The sequence below is a fragment of the Salarias fasciatus genome, chromosome 5 (genome assembly GCF_902148845.1).
Source record: "Salarias fasciatus chromosome 5, fSalaFa1.1, whole genome shotgun sequence".
Lineage (NCBI taxonomy): Eukaryota > Metazoa > Chordata > Actinopteri > Blenniiformes > Blenniidae > Salarias > Salarias fasciatus.
Window position 1 is genome coordinate 13,570,572 of NC_043749.1, and position 25,440 is coordinate 13,596,011.

The window sequence follows — 25,440 nt, forward strand, 5'->3', positions numbered from 1 at the left end:
AGAAAAGGCTCTTTTGGCTTACTTTGAGAAATCTCTCTGATTACTAGATAATCTACAATTATCTTAAAGTGGCAAAGTTATTTTCTAAGAGACATATTATTATGAGATCCCAGCAGCTGATGTCACTTAAACTCCAACAGTGTAAAATAACAAAGCAATCATCAAAAATTAAAATCATATCATGGTTGATTAAATGCAAACTCTGAGTAATTATGCAGATGATGCTGCCTGAAAGCTGAGAGAACGCCCTGCTTTGGTTCTAGCTTTGGGAGTCTTTCTGTCCACAGTGTGTAAGTTCAGGGCTTTCTGCAGGTGATTTGGATTCCTCCCGCTGTCCACAAGCTGGCATTTGAGGCTGATGACTCTAAATTTCCCCTTGGGGTGAATGTGAGTGTGAGTCCTGAGCTTTCCACTGTGACCCCTGATTCGATAAAGCAGTCCAGAAGACGAATGGATATGGTCTGATCATGACTCATGAGCCACTCACCCTGCAGGATTGTCCAACTTCAGAAACGCCTGGATGACCAGAGGAAACTCGTACTTGACGATATAAAGGTAACTGGACATTGCTGTGGATTGAAGGGACGTAAACACATCAGTGCTGATATTATACAAACACAGCATTTCCGTTTCCCCGCACTAAAAAGCTAGAAAATACTACAAACACTAATCGTTTCCTTTGAGGACACATAGCAATGTGCGACCTCACCTCCGATGTTCTGCAGCGTGATGGCAATACCTGCCGCCATCTTCCCCGGAGTCCCAAAGGCCCTGTAACCGAGCTGCTCATACGCACGAATTCCTGAGCCACAGAGAGATAAAAGAGGCAATTTTGGCGAGTGACAACCAACTGACAGATTCTTTTACTGTAAAATGGCTATAAAAGAGTGGAAACATGGTGTAAAGCAGGTCAGGGAATTCTAAAGAGTTCACACGTTGTGATGTTAGAAAGAGTAATTCACATGTTTGATGATATGCACTTACCGACAATACCAGAACACTTTAGCAGCAAATGGATGGAATATGAGGAAAGCACGGCTACCACTGTTAGGAGTAACCTGGAACAAAAGAACAATAGTCACACACTAGATGAGTACCGTTCGTTCTTCCAAAAGAAAAAAAAAACAAAAACAAAAAAACAAAAAAAAACAGGCGATTTACTTTTATCACCAAGAGTTGTCGGGTCTCATTTTTTCTTTGACGAAAGCCAGAACCATACTCTGTGGGGTATTTACACAGCTGCAGCACAGACATACATTATGTGGATGCCATTATATAGATTGCACTGGAAGAGTCCCCGCAGCTCCACTTTACACCAGATTGTTACTCCAGCTGAGCCAAAGAGGCGACAGTGTCGGCCCCTCTGTCCTCCGCCTCACACACACACCAGATGGACTGTTTAAAAAAAAAACACACTGTCACTGCGATGCGAAGATTGACAGATGAGGAAAATCTTTTCCGAGTGGTAATCTTCTTTCTCTTTGTGCCCTGGCGGTGGAATAACCCACTTCAGTCACAACCACTCACATCCTCCATTTTCAGCAACAGAGCAATTTCCTCAAGAGGAACTTGCAAAATTTCTCTCTCAACTGACTCATGGTCATCATCTTTACATAATTTTTCCCCTCGTCGTGCATTTCCCTGCAGTAATTTACTTCTGTCTTATCTGCTTAATATTTTTTTCCCTCCACTTGGTTTGTAGAATAATGATGTTGTTTTCCAAAATGTTTCTTAAACTATTACTTCCATTAAAATTTTTCCCCAAATGCAAAGTAGTAGTTCTAGTCTGACTCCAGCATACGATCAAACACGAAGGAAATCCAGAAGCAACAAATGACATTAGTCCCTTATGAACCTCACATATTGTTGTTGCATACAGCGATTATAGAGAGACTAAGGGCCGTGCTATGTAACAGATGCACAATTTGTGTGAATGCCATACCGGTTCCTTTCTATAAAAAACTCAAATATCATGCTAGGGTTCCTTCTGGACGGAAACATTTCATTACAATTTAAGGAATTTACTCGAATTTTTACTCCTGGGACCCTGGGACCAGTCCCTGGCATGAGGGAGTCTGCTGAATGGGACCCTGAACTACTGACTTTCCCAGTCCGCCTCATTCCAACTTTTTTCTATTTTCTCTTTTGTAGCTGATGTTGGCAACATTGACTCTCTCTCTCTTTCTCTCTCTCTCTCTCTCTCTCTCTCACACACACACACACACACACAGTCTCTCCATTCCTCTCTCATTCTAAAAAGACCGGGCAGTCCGTCTTTCACTCCGACCCTAACTCTCGGCCAGTTAACAGTTTTTTTGTTTGTTTGTGTGGTTTTTTTGTTGTTTTTTTTTTTTTTCTGGACTTTGTGGAAGAATGTTGGGCTGACTTGAGGGCGAAGGTTTCTTCAGTCAAGTGGCGGTGGGAGGACAGATCTGCTGACAGTCAGACAGACTGACACACTTGGGTCACTGTAGTTCTGCTCATGGGTTTTCGCCCCACTGCATTCCTGCACGGACCCCGACCACTGACCTGCCAAGGCCACTGCACCCACCTCCACATGAGAACCGGAGCCACATGGGAAACACAAACAAAGCCTTTTCCCAAACATTTACGATTTATACCTTAGCTGTCTTCATAGGGGGGCATTCAACTGGAAACATGCATCTCTAATTCTGAACATCTTGGAGAAACCTCATCCCTATTGATTATGTACTGTTTAATATATGAATGATACATTAAACTACAAGAAATGCATACTGGGACATAACATGGAATGAAAATAAAAAGTGGTACATCTCCATTTTATTTAAACTTTTAGTGTGACAACACATCAACCGATTTTTTTACCTGCAGAATGAGAACAATTCACATGTTTGCTTCCTTCTCAGTGAAGGCTGTTACACTGCAGTGGTGGAAAGATTAAATGTGAACTCTGAGGCCTCTAAAGCCAGGAGTTAAATGAAAATAAATATGAGACGGAGATTTGCACACAAAGAATGAGAAAACGTAATAAAAATGTATCCATAATCTGTTGCTTGTTGTTCCTGCGTGATTATGTGCGTGCACGTCACGGGCGCCCGTAGTTCATACAGTTCATTATGGAGTTAAAGGCCGCGCCTGTCTAGCCAAGTGTCAAAGCCAGCGCTGTTTGACATGCAGCTCTGGCAGCAGAAAGCTTGAAAGGGACCACAGTCACACAACTCAGATCAAAATAAGGAGCTTTTTCTGCCACGAGGGAAAATCCTCCAGACATGACTGCCAACTACAAAAGAAGCCAGATAATCTCCCCAACAACATCTCAGGACGGTCGTAGTTTCTGAATAATGGAAAGTACCTGACACTTCTCGACATTATTTGAGTGTGCGTTCAAAGCCATGGGTTGTACAAGTGTCCAAACATTGCTTCACTTCGCACAGCGACTCTTCGGCACAATTTTTTTAATTTCAAGGACAAGATAAAGGAGACTAACATTTTTTTAAATATTTAACATTGAAACACCTCTGAGGATGTTTTTCTTTTTTGTTTCAGTCGATGTCACTCTAAGTTCGCCTTTTCACTTCTGATTAATTGATCTGAAGAAAAACAGTCACGCAAAAATGTAAAGTTAAAATGAGATGAGAGCAAACGTCAGTGTTTGACAAAATCACTGTTTAAATTATTAGGAAGAATTTTGAATGTACTTTTTTTAAACCGACACTAAGGAACTTTTCAACCTTAATGAAAAATTTTAATATCTTTTGTGATGATACATCGACTTGCAACTAGTTGAATGACCCCTCTGTCACGGGCTGAGGGCGTCAGTATTGCTTTCATGGACTAAGCAGCTGTGAGGAGGGTGGTAGGAACTCTGCACACTAAAAAACTCCAAATGTGCGGACTGCTTTACGGCATGCGTCACATCATGATATAACATTGTTTAGCCACCATTAGATTCATTACCTCATCGCTATCCATCCTTCACACAGCCACTGGAAACAAATGTAGGCGAGTTCAGTCCGACAGCATGCCACCGGGAGCAGCATTTTACGACGCCACTCGCTAGTCCTCATGGGAACTGTGGTATTCCTTCAGGCAAAACACTACCGCTTTTGTCCACTAGCGCCGCCAAAATCAACGAAAACTGAAAGTTCCTTAGTGTTGCTTTAATAATCAAAGGTATAAAAACTATCACTACAAAGCACTTGAATGGCTTCCTATGAATTTCAGAACGGTCTATGGGGTAGGCTACTTTTAGTTACAGATTTTTACATTACAGTTAGTTACATTTAGTTACTGACCATTTCAGAAATCAGAAAGACATTAAAAATACAAAAGAAACCTTGAAGTGAAAGAAAATTTAATCATGAGCTTAAATTGCTCGATCACTGTGCAAAAGGAAGAACTGGTAAACAGCTAACGTTTGTGTTTTCAGACAGATTGAACAAACCCAGAAATTGACAAATATCTTCTGCCCCCACCTTTGAGTCTGGTTCTGCAGAGGTTTCTCCTTGTTCAAACTGAGTTTTTCTTACCAAGAGTACTTGAGGTCGTGTTTATACAACATTCTGAAACATGCTGTCCAGATCTTTCAACAAACGTTAAGCTTGTGCAGGTTTAAACACTGGCCTTGATCTTTCACAAATAACAAGCTTATCAAAGCCAGGTTCAGCTGCAGCCACCTTCAGGAGAAGGTGTCAGAACAGTCCAGGTACAAAAGAAGGAGTTTAAGTGTTGATGCTGCTGGAGTCACAACGTGAGATTTCCCTTGAGAGATGCAAGCCTTATGATATTTGAGAGCTGTGCAGGAAGATGAACATTAGAAAAAAACTCAAGAGGAATACATATAAATGCAGGAAGAAATGCATCAGGCTGAAATGAGCATGAAAAGCTTTGACAGCTTGTCAGCCCAACATCACATAATGGCCTTAGCTTTCATGCTTCAGTTTCAGGGAAGAAAACAGGTGCGATTCATGCCAAAGCACAGCTACGTCTTTGTAGGATTTTATGTTCATCATAAATCACAGCTATGCCCACTCCTTGGATTTATGTGAGAATAAAACTCAATGCCAGGGATCTGTGAGAGGAGACGGATGGCAATGCAAACACAATTTAAATGCCAGTGATTTTGTTTAGAATTTACAGATCTGCTAACGAGAATTCTTTAAAAAAAATACCTGGTATACTGTTATTTCTTGTTGTAAAGGAATAGAGTAGAAAGACTCAAACAACCAAGGAAAGGTCAAAATACCTTCTGTGCATGTAAATGAGATGCTGTCTGACGTCATTATCCTAACAGACAACACTGCTGTGCAGACTGTGAAAGGTATGGATGCTCATGACATGCACCATTCTCACCACCCACTGCTTGAACAACCACACAGAAAAGAAACGTGGTTATTTTCTGCATCTGTGATTGCAATCGCACCTCTTTATAGCCCAAGCAAACAATTTCCAGTAAGCTATTAATGTAAGTCATTATTTATCGAACTAATGTGCCCCGTTTCATCAGTTCCAGTGTCACAAACAAGATGTGCTGCAGTGGTAATAAAAGGCAATTACAATACAATTAGGTGTTATTTATGTGTGACACAGACCTCCTCTGGAAATATCTTCCAGAGAGGACAATGAATCATGACATCTGGGAGCCGCAATTCAGCCCCCGTGCCTCTAAACTGTAATCACAAGCTAATATAACGTGTCTGGAGCGTAAGATGCATGACTTACAAGAAGAGGACGACCCCTGCGTTGGCCATTGCATATGCAAGTCCCAGAATTCCGCTTCCCATGATTGCGTTACCCAGGTTGAAGACGGACATCCCAAAGGAGGTTTTTCCTTCAAACTACAACGAAAAAAAAAAGACAGAAAGGAGAAACAAGCATGTTGAGCACTTTGCTGGAGCTTGCAGTTATAGGTTACTGACTGTGGAGCATTTTAACTCACGTCTGTAAACCGCGTTGTCTTCTTGTCGTCCACTCCTGACAAAAACTCCTGGTTCTCTGGAAGGTTGGCCTCCGCATTTTCAGTTCTGTGAGGGCTAGTCATTAAAAACACGGGAGTTGTAACCACATATAACAAACACATAATTAAAAAGAACAAGAACAACACAAAGCTAATATCGTCTCACAAAACAAAACAACGTCACGCTTGACACACACAACATATTCTCCCTTTATTATGGGGCGATACATACCTAGCATTCTGGGCACTATTGCCTACAACTTCCCTACAAGCAGCGTGGGGAAAGGTCATCCATCAAGCAGCGAAAGCACAAAGTGGAAAAACACCCACGGTCATGACATCATAATAAGAGCAACAATATTTCACTGAGTAGAGATTCGCTAATTTTTCATCTGCGTCTTGGAGAGAAAAGCTGTAATTAAACCATCTATTATCCTGACAGGAGACACAATGAAGACCGCAAGACGTCCCTTGATGAGATAACTAGACGCTGTACTCCCTCTGTTGCCCAGGAGCAAGTTAGAAAATAGGTAAATGTGTTGCTCAAAGGCACTTAATCCAGATCCTAATTTTACACTCAGCTTGTGTCTGCAAAACCCTGTGTTATCAAGAAACAATCCTGTTTCTGCTTCTTTTGAATGCTCTCTGGTGACATTGACATTCAGATAATCTTAAATAGGGATGATATTGTTAACTGATACTCATTAAATTCATTAAATTTATTACATGTATTTATTACTATAATATTTTCAGTTTAAGAGATAATGTACAATCTCATAATGTCGTGGTATACTTACTTCTCACCATCTTCTGCAGGGACTGTTTTGGACGAAGCTGCGATATCTTCCCCAGAATCATGGCCTTTCCCGTTCGGAATAGCATTCCCCTCAGCTGGGCCGTGTTCTGCAGTCTCGGCTGGTTTCTCTTCGCTCATATCTGCTCTTTAGGAGACGACAATCTGTCTGTTGCAACGTGTGAATGTCTGAGTCTGGTGCTTGGTGTTTGACCAGATCTCCAACAGTGATGTTTTTATTTCCCTCTGGGGATCTGTGGGCATAAAAAATAATGCCAATTAGTGTCACAATTCTTCACTGAAATGCATGTGATCATTATAACATTTCTTTGTCAAGTAACACACACACACACACACACACACACACACACACACACACACACACACACAAATGTACAAGAATAATTTGTTTTCTCAACTAACTGGCCATCTTGTCCTGAAATAATACAATATGAAGTATGAACTGTTTCTCTGAACACATCGATTATTTTTCAACCAATACATCAGCAGACGGATAAAAAAAGAGCACTGGGTCATATTTAGGTGCAAACGCCTTCCAGTACTGAATTAAACAAATAAAAGTATGTGTTCTTCAGGAATATGCAACACTCACAAAATTAGAATCCTGCAAAAAATCACTGACTGAGAGGAGGACAAGCTAATATCTTATAAAAACTCCATAAAAAACAAAACAAGTTCTACCCTAATTTGGCAAATCCCAATGAATCACTGACACAGCAACCGAGAGGTCGGCGCTCAGAGGAAATAAAGCTTATAGTTTGTTTGTATAGACATGACACACTGGGCTTTGCATCAGGCCTCTATTTCCTGGGTGTCCTGCGGTGTTGTCCTAGAGTACCAGCTGGCATGTGAGGCCCAGAAAGGCTCCTGTGACATGTATCTCCTTGATGCTGTTGACTAAAGTCCAATATCTGGCCGGCCTTGAATAATTTGCCTTGCTATGCAGCACAAACAGCAGTGGGATCGGTAATGACAGCCACGTTGGGGGCCATGAAGGAGGGACATACAAAAACGTGAAACCCCGTAGCAGCACTGGGATAAAAAGAGCAGAACCAGCCAGGACCAGCTACGAACCAGTTCGAGCCGCCTTTGTGCCTCCATTTTTCTGCTTGTCACTTTTCTCTTGATTTCCTCCTTCATTGAGCAAGGTTCAACACAGCCACAATGCTCGGGGTTTTCTGTACCGCCATTTCTGGCAGCGACTCAGCAGTCGTCGTTCTCTCAGTCTTCTTCCGCCTCTCAGCCTGTGCCTTCAAATGCAATTTAGAAAAAAAGAAAAGAAAAATTTACACACACTGACTACAGTGTGAGGTGAATGAACCCTGGTCTTCACCTTGCAGTCTTTTAAACCTGTCCTGCCGACCGCATTGCGGTGAGCTTCGCTGCACAGTAAGGCCTCTTGGTGTCTCTGGTTAAAGCCAGGCAACGTGGTTGGGCAGCAAAGCACAGCGCACAATGGCACATGTTGTGCGGTTTCCTGGGAACGGGTTGGAGAACAGTGGTACTATTGTGCCAGGCATCATTATACTGCCTGGGCCCCCTTGGCTACAGTTCGCCAGGCCACTCGAGGGGCTGAAAAGGTATTTTACTGAGCTCTAATTGAAAAGGCGCCACCTTGAATTCAGCAAATGCCAGTATCCTGTATGCGTGCACAGTTGTAGCAGAGTTGCTGACGACAGCAAAGGCAGAGGCAGGGCTGCTCTATTGGGACAAATCACTGCACAGAACCACGCTGCCACTCACACAGTCCACAAATCACGGAGAGGCCGGAGGAGCCATTCAAAGACAATACAGGATGGGCCGTCCAGCTACAAGGGCTCTTCCTCAATGACCTCCAGCACTGGAGGTTCAAACAGTGGGCTGAGTTGTGTCTTCGACAATCGCCGTTTTCAATGGCAAAGCAAATACATGACATCCTTGAGAATGATTCAGTCTGCTCTGCCAGTGAGAACCTAACCTGAAAGGCTTGTTTCTAAATCTCCTGAGTTTGTCACAAGTAACCATGGTGTGTGTATATAAGCTTGTAAATCATGTATTTTCAGAGTGGCTATTATTACTGATTTTCATTGATGGATTTAGTGATTTATTGGTATGAGTGCATTACCACGAGTGGAGCAAGTCAAGGCTCAAGATGTATTTTAAGCAGAATACATTTTGGAACAATAGCAGCACATTCATTTGTAAATTTACATGCTGTAATTTCACTGTGAACATGAAAATGACGATCTGCTCACCCAGGACAATGTTCACTTTTATTTGAGGAGTTCAACATTGATAACTGAAGTTAGGATCCATAATGAAGATGGCTGGGCTAACATACTTAAACCTAATTGGCACAAAGCAGGAAAATGAGTAACGAAGTTAGAAAAATGAAGAGATGCCCCAACTGCACCAACCTGGTTGACCCCAGTGACCTCTACCCAGGGAATGTGTGTTCCAAAGGGTCAAGATCAGGGGACAAATAACCACTATTAAATACACCCAAGAAAATCAGAAGCCAACATAAATGTGCTTTAGTTCTTTGGATGTAAATACCAGCTGCCACAGAACCATTGTGGTATGAGACAGAGGGGAGGTTGTATGTTTGAACTGAAATGCTTTGTTTTCTGTAGACATTGTGTCACATCAGAACATGCATGAGTCTGTCTGTACAAGCCCGTACCGTTTATCCTAAACTCAAAACCTCTTGTGTCCAAGAAAACAAGATGGAGTCTGGGTCTCATAAATCATCAGCATTTTTATTTTGGTGAATGCAATTATATTGAACAATCTCAGGTTGTAAATAAATCTTAAACAATGCTTTTGTATGTCATGCTTTCTGGAGAACACTGTGCTACAATTATAATAAATAAGATCAATGAAATATTTCCCTTTGTGTGACTGTAATTACATAAAAGCTTCATACTGAATAATGAAACAAAACTAAACAAACGTAGGTAACACAACAAAAGACCCAAATAAAAAAAGACAGATTATCTTCAGAAAACCAGCACTTCCTCACTTGCTGTCCAAACTTCCAAATCCGACGCGGGACTTAATGCCACATTGTGATTCTCTGGGTAGGAGTAAATGAGTCTTTTCACAGCAACAGCAGAGGCTATGTTTATTCAAGTCCTCATTCAAAACATCACCTCCGTTTGCCAACACACAGCGCCTCAGCTCATCGGATCTGACGTACGCAACTCTGCTGAGAGACGTCATTCCGCGGAGGGGGGAAAACAGAGCCAGGTGGTTTCTGCTCATTGTTATTCTTCAACAGATACCTGGACCAAATAGTGCCGTGCATGCTGATTCATCCTCTTATCGGGACGGATACTGCAATTAAATGTGACACTCTGTGTGCGTGTGTGTGGAGTTTATGTAATGAGTAATCTGAAAGTGCAATTCTGCCTCTTCTGCCACAGCTTGATGACATGTTAATAGGCCTTTGGCCTCATAAGCTTTCTTAATTGAGCCCACACTGTAATTCTCAAAGGCTTCTAATCTGCTGGAATCTGTGTGAATGTTTTTGATATCCACGCCGTAAAACTGGCAATAAAATGCTTCAAAAATCAACCACATTCATCAGGAAATGATTATACTGAAATGTGAGTGATCCTATCTCATTATACCATTTCTGAAAGATACGACTGAGAACTCACATTATCAAACACTGTCATGGCATTTGTTTCACTGCGGCGCTGAAAATATGACAGCCAACATTCATAAAGCAGACTCCTCGTCTTCCTAAGTCATGACTGGGAATAGATTTCCTGCATCTTAACAGATCACACATGCCTGCAGTTTCACTGATGAGCAGCTAATAAATCTATCAGCGTGCCTTTCACGATAAAACATGGAGTTCCGCCGTGGAACCTCTGACAATCATTATGATAACAGTCTATCAGATTAGCGCGCATCTCGTTCAAGCAGGAAATCAGGATCAAACCGCCCAGGTCACTCCGCGCTCCCTTGCTCTGGTGTAAAAATAGCTGCAGAGGAGTGAATGGCTTCGATGTAACCCGCCGTCATGTCACACACACAAAGCTGCGTCTAAGCGCTTCTGCATGTGCCGCTGAACACAGCAGCTGCCCTGAAATCAGCAGCAAACACTTAACGAACGCAGCCTGCAACCATCTGTCTGTATTGTGGTTCTTTACACAAGGGTGAACACCCTCATAAATACACTTTATCTCACACACACACACACACACACACACACACACACACACACACACACACACACACACACACACACACACAGGATGTACAGCATAATTACAGAAGAGGCCATGGTGTTTTTGAATCAATGAAAGACACCGGGCACACACCAGTAGATTTAACACTACTCTCATTACCGAAAAATATTTAGAGCCTGATAGAATAAATAATTTATATGGTTGCACGGAAAGGAGTGTTTATAGACAAAAGGTGCTATGTTTTATGAATAACTCAAAAAATGACAGAGATTAACTGCATGGCAGAAAACTGAACATGTTTTTGTGAGAATAAACCAAAGAGTGATCTTGGATAAACTCTCATTAAATTGCATTTCAGATTAAATTCTTTAGATCAAACAATTAATGCAAAAAAAGGAGGCACTTAGAGCCTGACTCATTGGGATCCTGCATCAAGTGTGCTAAATTGCATGCTTGGAAAGCCCTTTCAGTTTGAGAGTGTTCTGCAGGTGATTAACAAAGAATAACAGCATGACTCACATAACCTGGGCACACAAATAATAAAAATGACTGCTTTGTGTGTGTTAAACTCTTCACACAAAACCAATTTGTCTCAATCAATGTTTATTTGTTTGAAGTCAGTATGAAGTGTCTGGATGGAGCACTGAGAAACCACCAATAAAAAAATGTGGAGTGGGATACGTTGATGGATAACAATTAAAAATATCAGAGCATTACATAAAATAAATCTGAATTTGGAAAAGAAGAAAATGTAATGAGATGACTGGTGTCACTAAATCAAAGTTTGAGGTACAATATAGAAAATGTTGTGCGTTGTACAATAATCTATTCACATAAACTCCTCTGATGTTCCATATTCAAGAAGAAAAACACAATAAAATTGGACGGTGTGCATTTTTTCCACGCCTGTCACAAAAAGTCTGAAAATCCAATCTGTGAGCCAACATTAATAAAAGCACAGAGAAAGAAATCAGATCCAATTACAAAGTGACTCTTCCAGTCTTGGAGTCTAAATTGATAAAAGACTCGTAGAAACCTGAAAACCTTTTTAATAAAATCAATCGTGCTTTTGTTTTCACTTCAGTAGAATTCAGTAACACTGTCTCTATTTGAACTCCTCAGTGCACCTGCTTGTTCTTTACAGCAGGAAGAAAAAAAGACTCAGGTGGTGAAGTTTCCAGATCAATCTGATCAGAAAAAGCCATAAATGGCATTTAGGTGATGCGCTTTTGATAGGAAGAAAGTTATACAAGAACACCGTATTAAAAGCAATGAAGAGGTCTGCCCCCCTGTTTGGTTAACCATCAACATGGAGGAGTTTCAACTTAGGAAGTTTTGACTGCCTCGCACATAGGTTAATTGAGACAACACTGGAAAGAAGATGAACCCTTGGAGGCATGTTGGATCCAAAACTTCAGAAATGCTCAAAATTGATTAAAGCACAATGGCATCAAGTTAAGAAAAAACATTTTCCTCATCTCATGCGTGTCTTTTCTGTTTCCTTTTTCTGTATCATTGCGTCGTGAGTCCTTTGTTCATGTTCTAGTGTGTGTACAAACCTTCTTGAGGTCACACTTTCTGCTTAGTTACCTTGCTTTAGTTTAGGATTTCACCCTCTACATGTCGAACTTTGTGTTTCTGTTTGCATTCACCTTTATTAAAGTTTGTTATTTTTTTCATTTGGATTTGGGTCTTCGACTCTTTTTGTGTACATCAGGTCAGACGGACCCTCAGAAATGGGCCCATTTGTTTTGAACCTTGATAAATGATGATAAGCCATGTGGAAGAATTGAGATCAAGACTGTTAATGTGAGTTCACTACAGCTGACAGCAGCCTCCAGAGGTCTCGGATGAAGTGAGAAATGAAACAAATAAGTTATAAGATGTTCTTCATACGATCAGGCCAGAAGATGGACACTGAAATTCTGCTTGAATATTTATTTGCTTGTCATTTCTATTATTTGTACAATTTGTAAAAAGACACAGTTTACATTATAAATCTTGAACAGGTCTCCAGTCCATCACAGGACAAAAAGCAGATTGATTTTTTTTTCTTTTTTTCCCACAGTACTATATTATCACCATCAATGAGCCAACAGAGGCCCATGGGCTGTGTGTGGCCTCAGTCCAAACTCTGTGGCCTGCAAGCCAGTTTCCCAAAATAACGCAATGCTTTTCCCCCCACACACATTCTAGGAGGACAGTGAGAAATTATGGTTCTTTTGTAAATACAGTATCAAGGGGGGGAAAAAAAAGCTAACAACAGCAATTTTAATATAAAATGTGTAGTCATAATTCTCATCAACATTATGGTAAACTTGCTCAGTCTATCTCTTTGGAGGCGAGGAATACGTTCTGTGGCCCTGAGATTTTCCCATGCCTGCTTTGGATCATGAAGTATTGTAATAGTTTAACATAGCAATACTATAAAATGAAAACTTTCATGCCACCTCTAGAAACTTTGTCACAGTGTAACATTAAATGATTTTTGACACATTTTGCACATTGCCACATATCTAACAGTTTATAACTTGAAGTGAGTAAATATCCATGAGAACTCAGTGTTCACTAATCACTTTTTTTTGGGCCAGACTTTCATTATTAATGAGATTTTATAACAATGAGGTCAAAGAGGTTTTTTTTTTTTTTCTTTTTATCCTTCTTGGAGAAATTATTTCTCCACATTTAACCCATGGTTAAGCTGAACCACACATGCTCGGAGCAATGGGCTGCCACGGAGTGCCACCCAGGGAGCTGGTGGGGGTCAAGGGCCTTGCTCAGGGAGTGGTGACATGTCAACTGTGGGATCTGAAAATGCAAACCTCAGATCCTGGGATCTTGAGCTACTTAGATCCCGAGAGCTGTCGGCTGCCCCTTTAGCCACCCCGCTGCCCCTTTGGCAGTTTGGAAAAGCTTCACCATTAGAAAATGTTTATACTGCTTATAAAGATCTCCAACACATTGAAGGTGTTTCCTCTCCTTCACTGGATAAAGGGAGGGCCACTGTGTTTAACATATAAAGTACTTTGTACTGCACTATACTTCATGTTTGGAGAATTACCTTTGAATCAACAGGTATGAATGAGAATGTGATTGGTTGTCTGCCTTTGTGGCAACCCAGTGATATTTTCAAGGTGCAACCTTCCTTTCACCAATCATAAGCTGGTTTTTGCTAAATTGTGCAAAATTATCAACCATGATATAAAGAATATATGTAAAAAGTAACTAAACATGTTTGACTTACATGTAGTTATACTGTACAGCCTGAATAACTTCAAATACATTTGACTTAGCATCAGTGCTGCTGTAGTTCCTTCACTCTGCCTTTGAGGGGCAGCAGAGCTTATGTGTTACTACAATGCATGCAGAGTAAGATTGTGGTCTACATATCACTGAATAAGAGTCCATCTTTAGGTGTCATTACACTCCTCTTTTTGAGAAGAAGTTAAATAATAGCCCAACATGAACATATTCATATGGCTTCATAAACATCTCTCAGTGGATGCTGCTTCCCCCCCGGGCCTTTGCACCCTCTGCTTGTGCTCCCTGACAGTGTTCCCCTGGCAGCTCTCTCTCCCTCGCTGCCGCAGGCCATGAAGTACCACTGTGATTAGCCAGCAGGGAGAATAGGAGATTAACTTCTGACTACCAGATTTGTATGTCAGCGTCTAAAATGTTCCTCATCTCCAGGATCACTCTAAGCTGCTGTGAGATACACACACGTCACAGACTCTCGTGTGGGATGTGGCCTCGGTTTGGCGCTGCCTTTAAATATCCACTGTGAGGCGAAAGGTATTATCTCACAGCAAGTGTTTCAGACGGAGAGAGTCCTTAATCATGATTATTCTGCGCGTTTGAAGCAGAAAAAAAAAAAAGATTGCAATAACGTTCCCTCTAATCTCCACTGGGGATTTGGTGGACGTTCGTCGACAGACTGAGGAATGCCGCACGCGCAGCGAGTGCGACTCTCCTTCGCTGGCTGCCACAGGCTTCACTTCACAGCTTAAGACCTTAAAATATGCACATTCAAATACAAGCACTAAAGTCTGTTCTCTATCATAAACTAGTCTTATCACAGGAGTGATCCATCATTTAATGGAACTTACCTTTAATTAAAGAAAAACACAATTATGTATCTAACTGCTAAAATCTATCACTGATCAATCAGAGTTCTCAGCCAACAAATAATCTGGCACTGGTCACATCCGACGATGCATGGCTATTGTAATGTATTATTCCATCCACAATTAGATAAATTCAACTTTCTGCCGTTTAGCCTAACAAAAATAAAACCTGTGGGTACACAATGCTCCACTCCTTTTTATTCAGCTTTGCATATTAATGTGCAGTTAATGAGACTGATGCATGTTGACTGAACAATCAGAGAGAAAGCAATATGACATTTATATAAAAATGATATTCCTAATAAAGCAAAGCTTAAAATAATATGATTTAGAAAATTTTAATGTATTTAACCAAACATAAATGGAGGGAAATATGAGTGTATGCAAATGAAGTACCTTTCAACAGGTTATGGACTATGGTGTTACTAATAGCCCCCTATATGAGACTTAATGCAACCCACTTTGTACTGTTCTGCCTCCGGGTCTGACTGGTGTACTTCACCTCAAGGATGATGAGTCCCACAAGGTTAGACTGGACCCAGGACAGAGGTATGTGGCAGCGAGCACTGCCTCCAGTGCCTTGTGATATGCCTGCGTGGGTTCACCAGCCTGATGAGTCACTAAAAAATTGGATTTATTTATAGACTCACGCGACACTTCCTGTCACTCTAACTTAACTCTCACACCAAGGGCAGGAAGGGACGATGAGAAGCAACTAACAACTACAGAAATGCGTTCAGAGGGCGTTAAAGTAATAAATATGAGAAATCATGAGGTTCAAAGGTAAAAGAGAATCCCAACTGAAAACTGAACTATTGCTGAATGTAAAGTAATCTGCAATAATTCTGACCTGGTTGCACACAGACGTCAACAGAGCAAGCATGATGGCGCATGGAGCACAGTATGAATCCAACTGCATCTTCTGACTAAACTAATGTGAACAAAAAAGTGAAGAAATGTTTCAAATTCCAGTGAGGAGAACCATTTTGCACTCTGAAACGCTGACAAGAAACACAGTCCACTCCAGACAGCCACTTGTTCACTGTGAAGCACCAGAAATCTGTCTCGGCCCAAACAGCAACAAAGAACTGTTGCCAAAGCTATGGTGGCTCTGCAGAAGAGGAAGCTTACATGTTGTTTAATTCAGAAAAGTTTGAGATGCTGAACATTAATCAAAACCATTATAAGTTAATTATACACAGCTAAACAGACCAGAAACATTTGCCATTTATTCATCAAATGTATCATGCTTATTTTCATACAAAGTGTTGCCGTGAAATTACATTATGCTTTATTTGGAATTTTTTTTTCCTTGGAAAATCAAGTTGGTTTTAGACCACTATTAAAAATCAATAAAGGAAGGAATCCTGCAGAAAATTTATGAGACATGGCTGTAATTCACCCGAAACATAAAATCAAAATATGGATGATCTATTCATTTTGCACGGCTGCCATAATCTTGGCTACGTTCAACTGTTGCAGACCACAAGCTGTCAAACTACATGCCAACTACTCTCATTACTTGGGTGGCTTGTACTGATATTTGGACATCCACACACTCCTTCCCTAACTCTGGTTACAAACCACTGCATGATGGTTTTATCTTCACTTTTAGGGAACTGTCCCATCTAATATACACGCTGTGGCAAGGATTGACACTCCCTATCCTGGAAGCGTGCCGCCCTGGATCGCCTCAATGCTTTCCTGCTCCAATACAGCTGAATCTCATAAATGTGCCTCATGGAACTCTGCATTAAGCCTAATGAGCAACTTGTTACAATCAGGAGTATTGCAGCAAGGACACACTGAAACCATGTGGGACCAGGAGGGCCGACCTCTAATGTATGAATAAAGGCTTAAAAAGGTCACATAAAAGTGGACCACACGAGGGTCATGATTTTTCAAGCATGAAAATAGAATCCTGCTCGTGTATACAATATACATTGAACCTGTAAGTGGCATGTTATTTACTAACCAATAAAAATTTGGTTATTAGACACTAGAAATGCATCAGGACTGTTTGATAGTTTTACTTTTCCACTGAGAAATACATTGAAGTTCAAAGAAAACATGTAAAAATTATGGAAACGATGATGCTGATGCTGATGATGATGATGATGATGATGATGATAATGATGATGATGATGATGCTGATGGCATATATGTATAAAGAGATGTTCAGACTACAACCGGATATGAGCAATCAATCTTTTTAATTATTTTTTCTGAAAAATGTGGCCCAGGGGAAGATACCAGTAACTCCAGAAGGATACAGCCTGCAGATGAGCTCATTTGTTTTAGCATAACCTATTACAATTGTTTGTCCTGGTTTTTCTTGAAAAGGGTATGTGCACTTCAGAATATAAGCTTTATAAAGTGTGCTGCAGTTCAATAATACACTATGTAAATCTGAATGTGTCAATACATCATTTGCAAGCTCCTCACTCAGACTTCAGGCGCCGAGAGGTTGCAGGAGCTCCTTCTCACTACTGAGCTTTTCATTTCTTTATAACTACTGCAGGAAGGAGACTAAGGTGGTAGACAGCTTCCTGCTGGTACAGGCTGACAGGATGGTGGAGAGCGGTAAGAAGATGGGAGGAGGGCTATTAGTGTTTGCTAAGAAGAGATAGTGTAACTCTGAGCACGTCATCTTTAAAGGACAGTTCTGCTTCAAAGACGTTCAACTGTTAGCAGTTAGCACGAGGCCTCACTATCTGCCGAGGGGATTTACACATGACATTGTCATAGCTGTGTATGTTTCCCACTCGCTCACCGAGAGAAGGTCTCAAGCTAACATATCACACCTAAAGATTTAATCAGCATGAGCAGCGGGGTTAACAAACACATCTACCTGCCAGTGTTAGCCCAGTGCTAGACTCTAATCAGCAGCAGTATGAACAGCAGACACAGCTAATGCTGGGCCCGCTCCGTAATGCTTTAATGACATAATTATAATGGGTCCATAAGTGTCGTCAACAGAAACAGGGATATGATGAGGGGAGGAAGCACATGTTGAAAATTCTCCAAAAATTGTGCTGAACTGGTGAGACAGAGACTGTCTACTGATCCGTGAAGAGGAGTTTCTTTGAGAAGTTACAGGAACGTGACTTACTTGACCTTTGTTTACTTTGTTGGGTGACTCACATGTCAACAGCATGATTGCATATCAACCAACAGGAGGGGAGTGCAGATCATTTATTGTTAATGCTAGATTTGTGAAATGCTACACAGACTCCAAATTTTCAAAAATAGTCTAAAGTTGTCAGATTACACCTGAAACTTTCATGAGATGACAGTCAAATCTTAGATGTAGGTTACAATTTTTGCAGGGGGGGGCAGGGTTTCTATAAGATGTTTTTTTTTTAAAGAGTGGAAAATAACCATTATTCCACAGTAAAGTCATAGTAAATGTTTTGCCACTTGTTATGTGTCGTGGCTATCAGAGAAAATCTAAAACAATGTAAATGAATATGATCAGTAGATTAAAAAAAACTAGATTTACTGAAAGAACAGTCACTGGTATCGCCACATAAAATGCTTCAAATATTTGAGAGGTTAATACATTCCTCAGCTGTCTGTTTGAACAACTGTCTTTGACGCAGATTCAAATGTTGGTTTGATTTTCCTGTGACCTCCTCTTGGTGGTTCCCAGGCTCACCACCTGCTTTCATCACTTCTGTTCAGAAGTGAGCAGCGCTGTTCCGGCGCAGTGTGTCGGCCAAAGCTGCAAATGAACTGAGCTGTTGATGAGCGTCATTCGCAGCATACTTGATGAAAAAAACAATGCCGACAGTTTATTTTGGTTATTAGGCAGTGTGTTGATTAAAAAGTGCAAGATGTTGCTGGTTCTGCCGTTGCATAAAAATGACAACCGAGCACTGATATTTTATACAAATAATTCTTACGTGTTGCGAGTAGACACACAAACTGTGCACAAACTTTGACAGAATGAAAGATGGGAAAGTGTTGTATGGTCAGATATACATAAATGAGCATATATTTCAGTGGTTAGCCTTCTCACCTCACAGTTCCAGTTTGTAAATTTGGTTTCTTCTGCAGTCGTTTGTGGTTTTCTGGTCACCTTAAATAACTTGTGCATGTGTCTGTGAGCTTGTCTTTCTGTCTCAGGATTTGTCTTATGATGGACGGGTGGCCTGTCCAGGGAGTACACTGCCTTTACCAATGATAGAGGTATATGAAATCCGTTTTATTTTTTCCCCAATTCCGTTTTATTTTTTCCCAAATTCCGTTTTTTCCGTTTTAATATTTCTGAATTTGGTATTTTGTTTTTTATGCTCATTTTTACCATAAAAAAAGGTGTCTGGTAAGTGGAAATGAATAAATGTCCACAATTTAATAGGATATAACAGTCGATTTAATGTTTAAAGTCCTGCAACAAAGAAATAATTTTCAATTAGTCGCATGCGTCCTTGCGAGTCCAGTCCACAGTACGTTGACAGCATTTACGAAAAAAGCTTTTCCCCTGAGACATAAAAGTCCGTGTACTGTTCTGCTCTGTATTTAGCGCTTAGCGTGGAGTTTCATAACTTTCTTCAATGTGTGAGAGGGGAGGGAGCAGCTCGCTTGGACATCGTGTTGTTGCGTCGCGTCTCGTCGTGGCTGGAACGCGCGTTCACATTTGTTTTCAATTGTATTTTGACGCAAAATTGCGGAAAGCATTTGGCGTTGTGAACGCAGCTTTAGCATGTTAGCAGCGCTGTGGAAGTGACGTACACGTTGCAGCAGCTCGGGCGGTCCCCCCGGCATGTTTGCTTTGCACTATAAGGTTCCATTTTCTCCCGAAAACTGAATTTCAGACCAGATTAGGACGAATTCCGCAATATTCCGCGTTTTATTCCAATTCCGTTTTTATTGGCCATTTCCGCGATTCCGTCCGCGATTCCGTTAACACGGATTTCATATGGCTCTACCAATGATCAGCTAGGATCACCTCCCTGCAAGCCATATTTGAATGAAGTGGTATAGAAAATGAATGAATGCTCTTAACACTATTATATCTTACAGCATCACTATGACATAATTTAAGAGACCGTCGTAAAAAATGATATCTTGCACATAGTTTTAGCTTACATGATCAGATTGGAGCATCTGTTCAAAGCAGCAAAGTATTCTGTTCTTTTACTCTGAAATTACTCACTCTCATTTCATCTTCATGAAAAAGTAAGTGTGATGTGTCCTGGCTCGTACAAGGGCTTTGCTGGCAGTGTAAACACTGAGATCCAAAGTAAATCAAATTTGGCCTGTGAGCCGCTGCACAAGTGCCAATAACAGTGTATCATTCTTCAATGGAAATTCCTGCACGTTGGGGAAAGAACAAACACTATTTCAAATTATCTTTGAACAACATTTTCATAGTTAAAGGTATAATACAGGATTTTGATTTCCGGGTGGATCACCTAAATAATTGGTGGGTCTGTTTGTCAATCATTCTGACGAGCTGGTTTTGTTCCACGTGCTTGCGCCCAATAAGCTTCTCCCTTTTGCGCATGCGCATTCAGAGTGTTTATGTAGCCGGTGAGCTTCTGAGCTAGTACTCACCGATGGCGAGTCTGACATAATGAAACTGTAACTGTTTCGGAAAACATGCTTTATGTATGAGCGAGGCTGATCGCAGAAACTGTAAACAGAGCCGTGCACGCCTGGAGAAGAGGAGATCGCGCTCGCACGCTTCCGCGTTTCCTGGGAGAAGCAGGAGAGCCGGGCGGATGGTCTGGCGCATGCGCGTTGTTCAAAAAGTGAGTAACAGACGTTTGGCTTCGTCTTTTCGAGAAAATCCTGTATTAGACCTTTAATGTTGAAATTAAAGAATATTTGACATCCCATCTCATTACTCTGGTGACATTGGATTGAAGGTGACACTGTCAAAAATGTAAACACAGCCACAAAGCTGATTGTTGATGTGCGGACCATATTCTCATTTACTCGCCTCTTAAGTGTCTCAGGGTTTTTATGAAAAAGTTTTTCTCAATCACACACGTCATCACATCACTACGAACGAGGGAACGCATGCGCAGAATAAAGAATCCGCCCGTACAATCTGCTCCGCTGTAGCCTTTATTTATATGAGGCACAAGCGGATTATTGATCGGCGTAGACTACTTCGTACAATCAGATCTGACATATAAACTGCTCCGAGTGAAGCAGATCGACTCAGGCGTTTACATGACACATTTACAATCCTCTTCACCTTACAATCCCATTATAAGGAGGATTTTTGGACCATGTGAAAGTGTCTAATGTGCCTATTTGAAGCAAGCACCTTTGGATATTCAGATGACACAGGAAGCAGTGGTTAACTCTATCGCCTCTTATCAATAAGGTTCAATATATGAACCTGCTGGGAAACAGCTTCTTTCTTTTTGGACTACATTTTCATTGGATTCATGGATTGTCTCCTGGGGCTCTGGCTTCCTCACACGCCCCAAAACATAGTCGCTCGGTTCATCAGTGACTCTGGATTGGTAATTGATGTGAGTGAGTGGTTCAGTATTAAGCCCTCTGGTTATACATTCAGACTGAAGTCGTGAAATCTCTCACAAAATTTGAGGTGTTGCCTTTTAGTCTCCTTTTGGTTGCAGTGATTTACCTGCATGATCATCACAAAAGCAGACTGTTCAAACCAGACATAAAACACAGCACTGGCACAGCCAAGGACGCTGCACTCATAGGGAATCTGTGCAGTTGGAGAACAATAGGAGAGAAACTGTCTTTCCATGCGGTGAAACCTTCCTCATCAGCACACTGTTCAATACCAGCTCTGTCTTCTCTAAATCATGTGCCCTAAAACAAAGCGCCATCCTCTCCTGGCATCTGCCACCCAACTCCCTCCTGTTTCCTCCTCATCACATGGGTTTTGTCAGTGGGGGAAGAGCATTCACTGAGCTGGAAGTGCATCTCTAGCTGTGTGTGGCCACCGTCGTGGACATTGTACTGCTGACTCTGTCACATGCCACAGCACCTCGGAAGTTCAAATCCAATCCAGTGACGGAGAAGTCCGGAGCACAGCAGGCACCCAATGTAAGCAGATCAATGTGAGACTTAAGAATTAAATCCTTCATGGAATTAAGAAATGCACACAGTACAATAGCCAGTGATGGAAAATAAGAAAAACAACATTGTAGCTCAAGTTCAGGAGTAATGTACCCTGGGTTTTCAAAGGTTGATTAAAAGATTTTCTTCTGTCTGTCCCATCTAAATGTTCTTGGCAGTGCGTTTACTTCATCCTCCTCCCTATGGCAGTGGTTATTAACATGAAGGGTTGGATTTCAGGCTACAAAACCCTGCTCAAAATTATGCCCCCCTCCGAGGTCTTTTTTTTAAATCATTATTATTAAATTCATAATGTGGGTTCATGCAATACCTCTTTGGGATTCAAACTCTTCAAATAAAGAGCTCAAAACTCACAGACAGTCACCCTAAGGGTAACAAAGACCAAAGACAGTGAGTAAACCATAGGACAATGCCAAATGGTAATACAGAGACTGCAAATCCAGGGGATGAAATTCATCCAAAAGACATATTTAAATTAAACAAGAAGCTGTCTTCATGAGACGCTTACTGCGACTCCTCTCAATCTGCTGCTGACTACAGGATATTAATGTAAAGGGTGTAATGACTTTCCCCTGCCGAGCCCTCATATATTCAATATGCTGGTATTTATCCTGAGAGGTGTGACCTTAAACCAGCAGTGTGTAATATCATTCTATGTGTCCTCTAATACCAGAAGCCTTCATATCATACCAGTCTGCCTTTGGAAAACACGGATATGCTGAAGCATAACAGGTAACAAGCAGTTAGGATGGATCCACATTTCCAAAGTACAAAACTATTTTTTTTTCCAACTGATGTTCCAACTGAGAAAGATCAAACCGAGGCAAAAAAATGAGCATTTGGTTTTTGTTTTTTTTAGTACCACCAAGTAAGTAATCTATGAGGGCTAACAAATCCTAGCGTTGGCTTTGTGAATATGGGTGGGATAGGTTTAAGCAAATTCTTTTAGCAAAGCTCACAACCAAATTCCTGTAAAACTTCCAGGCTCATGTCCTTTCATAGTTCAATACCATTGACAAAGTCACAGCAGGGTGTTCCTTTCTTCTCACGGTGAACTTCATCACCCTCTAAGACAAAGAATTCCCTTCATGTTTTCTGTTCATTCTTATAAATGTAAACTAGTACTGTATTTTCAGGGATCTTTGGCTTTGATCAATTTAAGCACCAAATCAGTGAATCCATGTGTGCATTCTATCTTGTGTACACCATTTAACTACTAATTTATGGTAGAATAACAGGAGGTATCAAAGAGCAACTGAATCAACTTAGCTTTGATTCAATTATTATAACCTATTGAAGAAAAGAGCCTCTCCCGGTTGTGAATGAAGGCCAACAACATAGCTACAAGCCTCTTCAATATCTTTCTCCATTTCTTACCAACAGAAACATTTTATAATCAACCTGACAAGCAATGACATTTGTGCCCCACTCTGAAACAGATAAACGGAGGATTTAATCACACAGCAGATCAAAAGCTCAGCACACACAATGCCACCAGAAGCTGGATCAGTCTGTTAACGCTCTCATTTCATTTTGGGATGGCGTAGGACACAGGCAGGACACTGGCCAAAGCGAGGAGTCAGTCGATCGTAGTAGCAGAGGCCAAGCAGGCCAGACATGAGCTCTTGCCTGTGCCAGCCTGTCAAGTCCAGCAGTCACAGTCTCACCTGCTGCCCACAAGCACTCGAAATGAGTCACCATGGAGGAGAGGACGACTGAGGAATTTGCCTGAAGCGAGTCAAAGAAACTCAAGAGCTAGAAAGATAAATAATAATGCCAACTTCACACACGGTATCTTTATTATATGCATTGTCAATAATTAAATACTTACATATATGATATGAATGATATCAGTTTAACATTTTCTCCTGCCACAAGCAATGAACACATGCAAATACACTGCAGATGACATGCTCTTCCTAGTTCCACTTAACATAGAGTGAGATGTGTGAGTACGTCCCTCAGGCTAGTAAAGGTCACCATGTATAGAGCCCAGATGGCACCTGTAGCCACAGTGTGAAGGGATGACAGCCAGCTGCAGACGCCTCACTGGTTTCATTTGAAAAATTGGACAACCATACCAAAATTCAACGGTGAGAAACAACAGCAAATTTCTAAATAAAGTCCAGCCCAAATGCATCAAATGTGCAAGATAATCCACAATGTGTTCCTCAGATCTTCAAGAATGCAGTGATTAACACAAATATACAAAAAATAGAAGGTTGTAATGCTTAGGTTTTTGGTTCTTCATTTTATCATAAGAGCACGAGACAGTGGCTTTTGCCCTCAGCAGTCTTCCTGTAGATTACATAACAAACATTTATTCATTTGTGTAACAAGAAATTGCTGCAGATTGACCCCCTGAGGAAGAAAGTCCTCACAAAAGCACGCTGTGCTGTCTATTTGGGGTGCTGGCTCTCAGTAGTAAAGTAGGCTACAATCAAGATCAAGTGCAGGATGTTGGTGTCACCTCTCACACTAAACCTGGATGTCATTCAAATGAAGCCATCTAATCACCTTACTTTTTTCTTCCCCATATTTGCAATGTTGCACACGACGCCTGATGCCGCACATACAGAGAGGGACCATTTATTTCCAACTCTTCCCCGTTAAAATACGAGCGACACAATATGGATAAAGACAAGGGTTAAAAAAAAATGCCCAGCAGCAGTCTTCCCAGTGTCTTACCAGAGAAGTGTCAGTGTCCTCCTCCAACTCCAAATATCTCCACACAGACCTGCCGGGCTCGGTGTCCTGCCTCCGTCCCGCTACGTCCGCGCGCCTTTCCCCCCGCTGCCTGAATGTCATGTGTTTCCCTCCTAATTGTCCTCGTAAGCTTCTCAAAAGTGGGATGCTATAAGAGCGGTCGGGTTCCGCCTACCGCACGCAGGGCGACTGGAATCACATGTACCGTTGTGTGTTGTGCCGCCGAGAGGCTGGAGCGCGCGCGCGGGGGGGACGAGCGCACCCACCCCCTTCCCTCCCTCCCAGCCACCCACCCCAGACTTGGCACGCGCCTTTTTAATCGCGTGGAGACGCGCAGTGGATTGATTGCCACCCGCGCTAATATGTGTCTCTTCACATGCTGTGGACGGACGGACGGGTGGACGTTTTAATGCACAATCGTGCATTTTTTTTTTTTTTTTTGCCCTCGTGCTTGAACGCGCATTAAAAGGACAAAGAGACCGACCATGCATTATTTAATCAGGTCCGCGGTTTTCCCTTTAATTGCTGCCAAAAATAAAAAAGTCACGCCGACCTTTAATTAAAAACCATCCAATTGCGATGCCGTTTCCCCAACACGCAATCATCAAC

General features: G+C 41.4%; 1 protein-coding gene across 2 annotated transcripts in view; it reads right to left on the bottom strand.

The window, feature by feature from the left end:
* LOC115389099 (sodium-coupled neutral amino acid transporter 3-like) overlaps nt 1-25,025 on the bottom strand; it is a 35,432-nt gene extending 10,407 nt beyond the window's left edge. The window contains exons 1-8 of one of the 2 annotated variants that reach the window (XM_030092495.1): nt 24,814-25,025; nt 6,736-6,985; nt 6,171-6,203; nt 5,921-6,014; nt 5,704-5,819; nt 985-1,058; nt 710-802; nt 488-569 (exon numbers count right to left, since the gene is read on the bottom strand). In XM_030092495.1, the coding sequence (XP_029948355.1) occupies nt 488-569; nt 710-802; nt 985-1,058; nt 5,704-5,819; nt 5,921-6,014; nt 6,171-6,203; nt 6,736-6,872 (629 nt within the window). In that variant the 5' untranslated portion in view covers nt 6,873-6,985; nt 24,814-25,025. The remainder of the gene's footprint in view (nt 1-487; nt 570-709; nt 803-984; nt 1,059-5,703; nt 5,820-5,920; nt 6,015-6,170; nt 6,204-6,735; nt 6,986-24,813) is intronic. The other variant, XM_030092496.1, reaches the window with a different exon arrangement.
* Nucleotides 25,026-25,440: the final 415 nt, after the last annotated feature.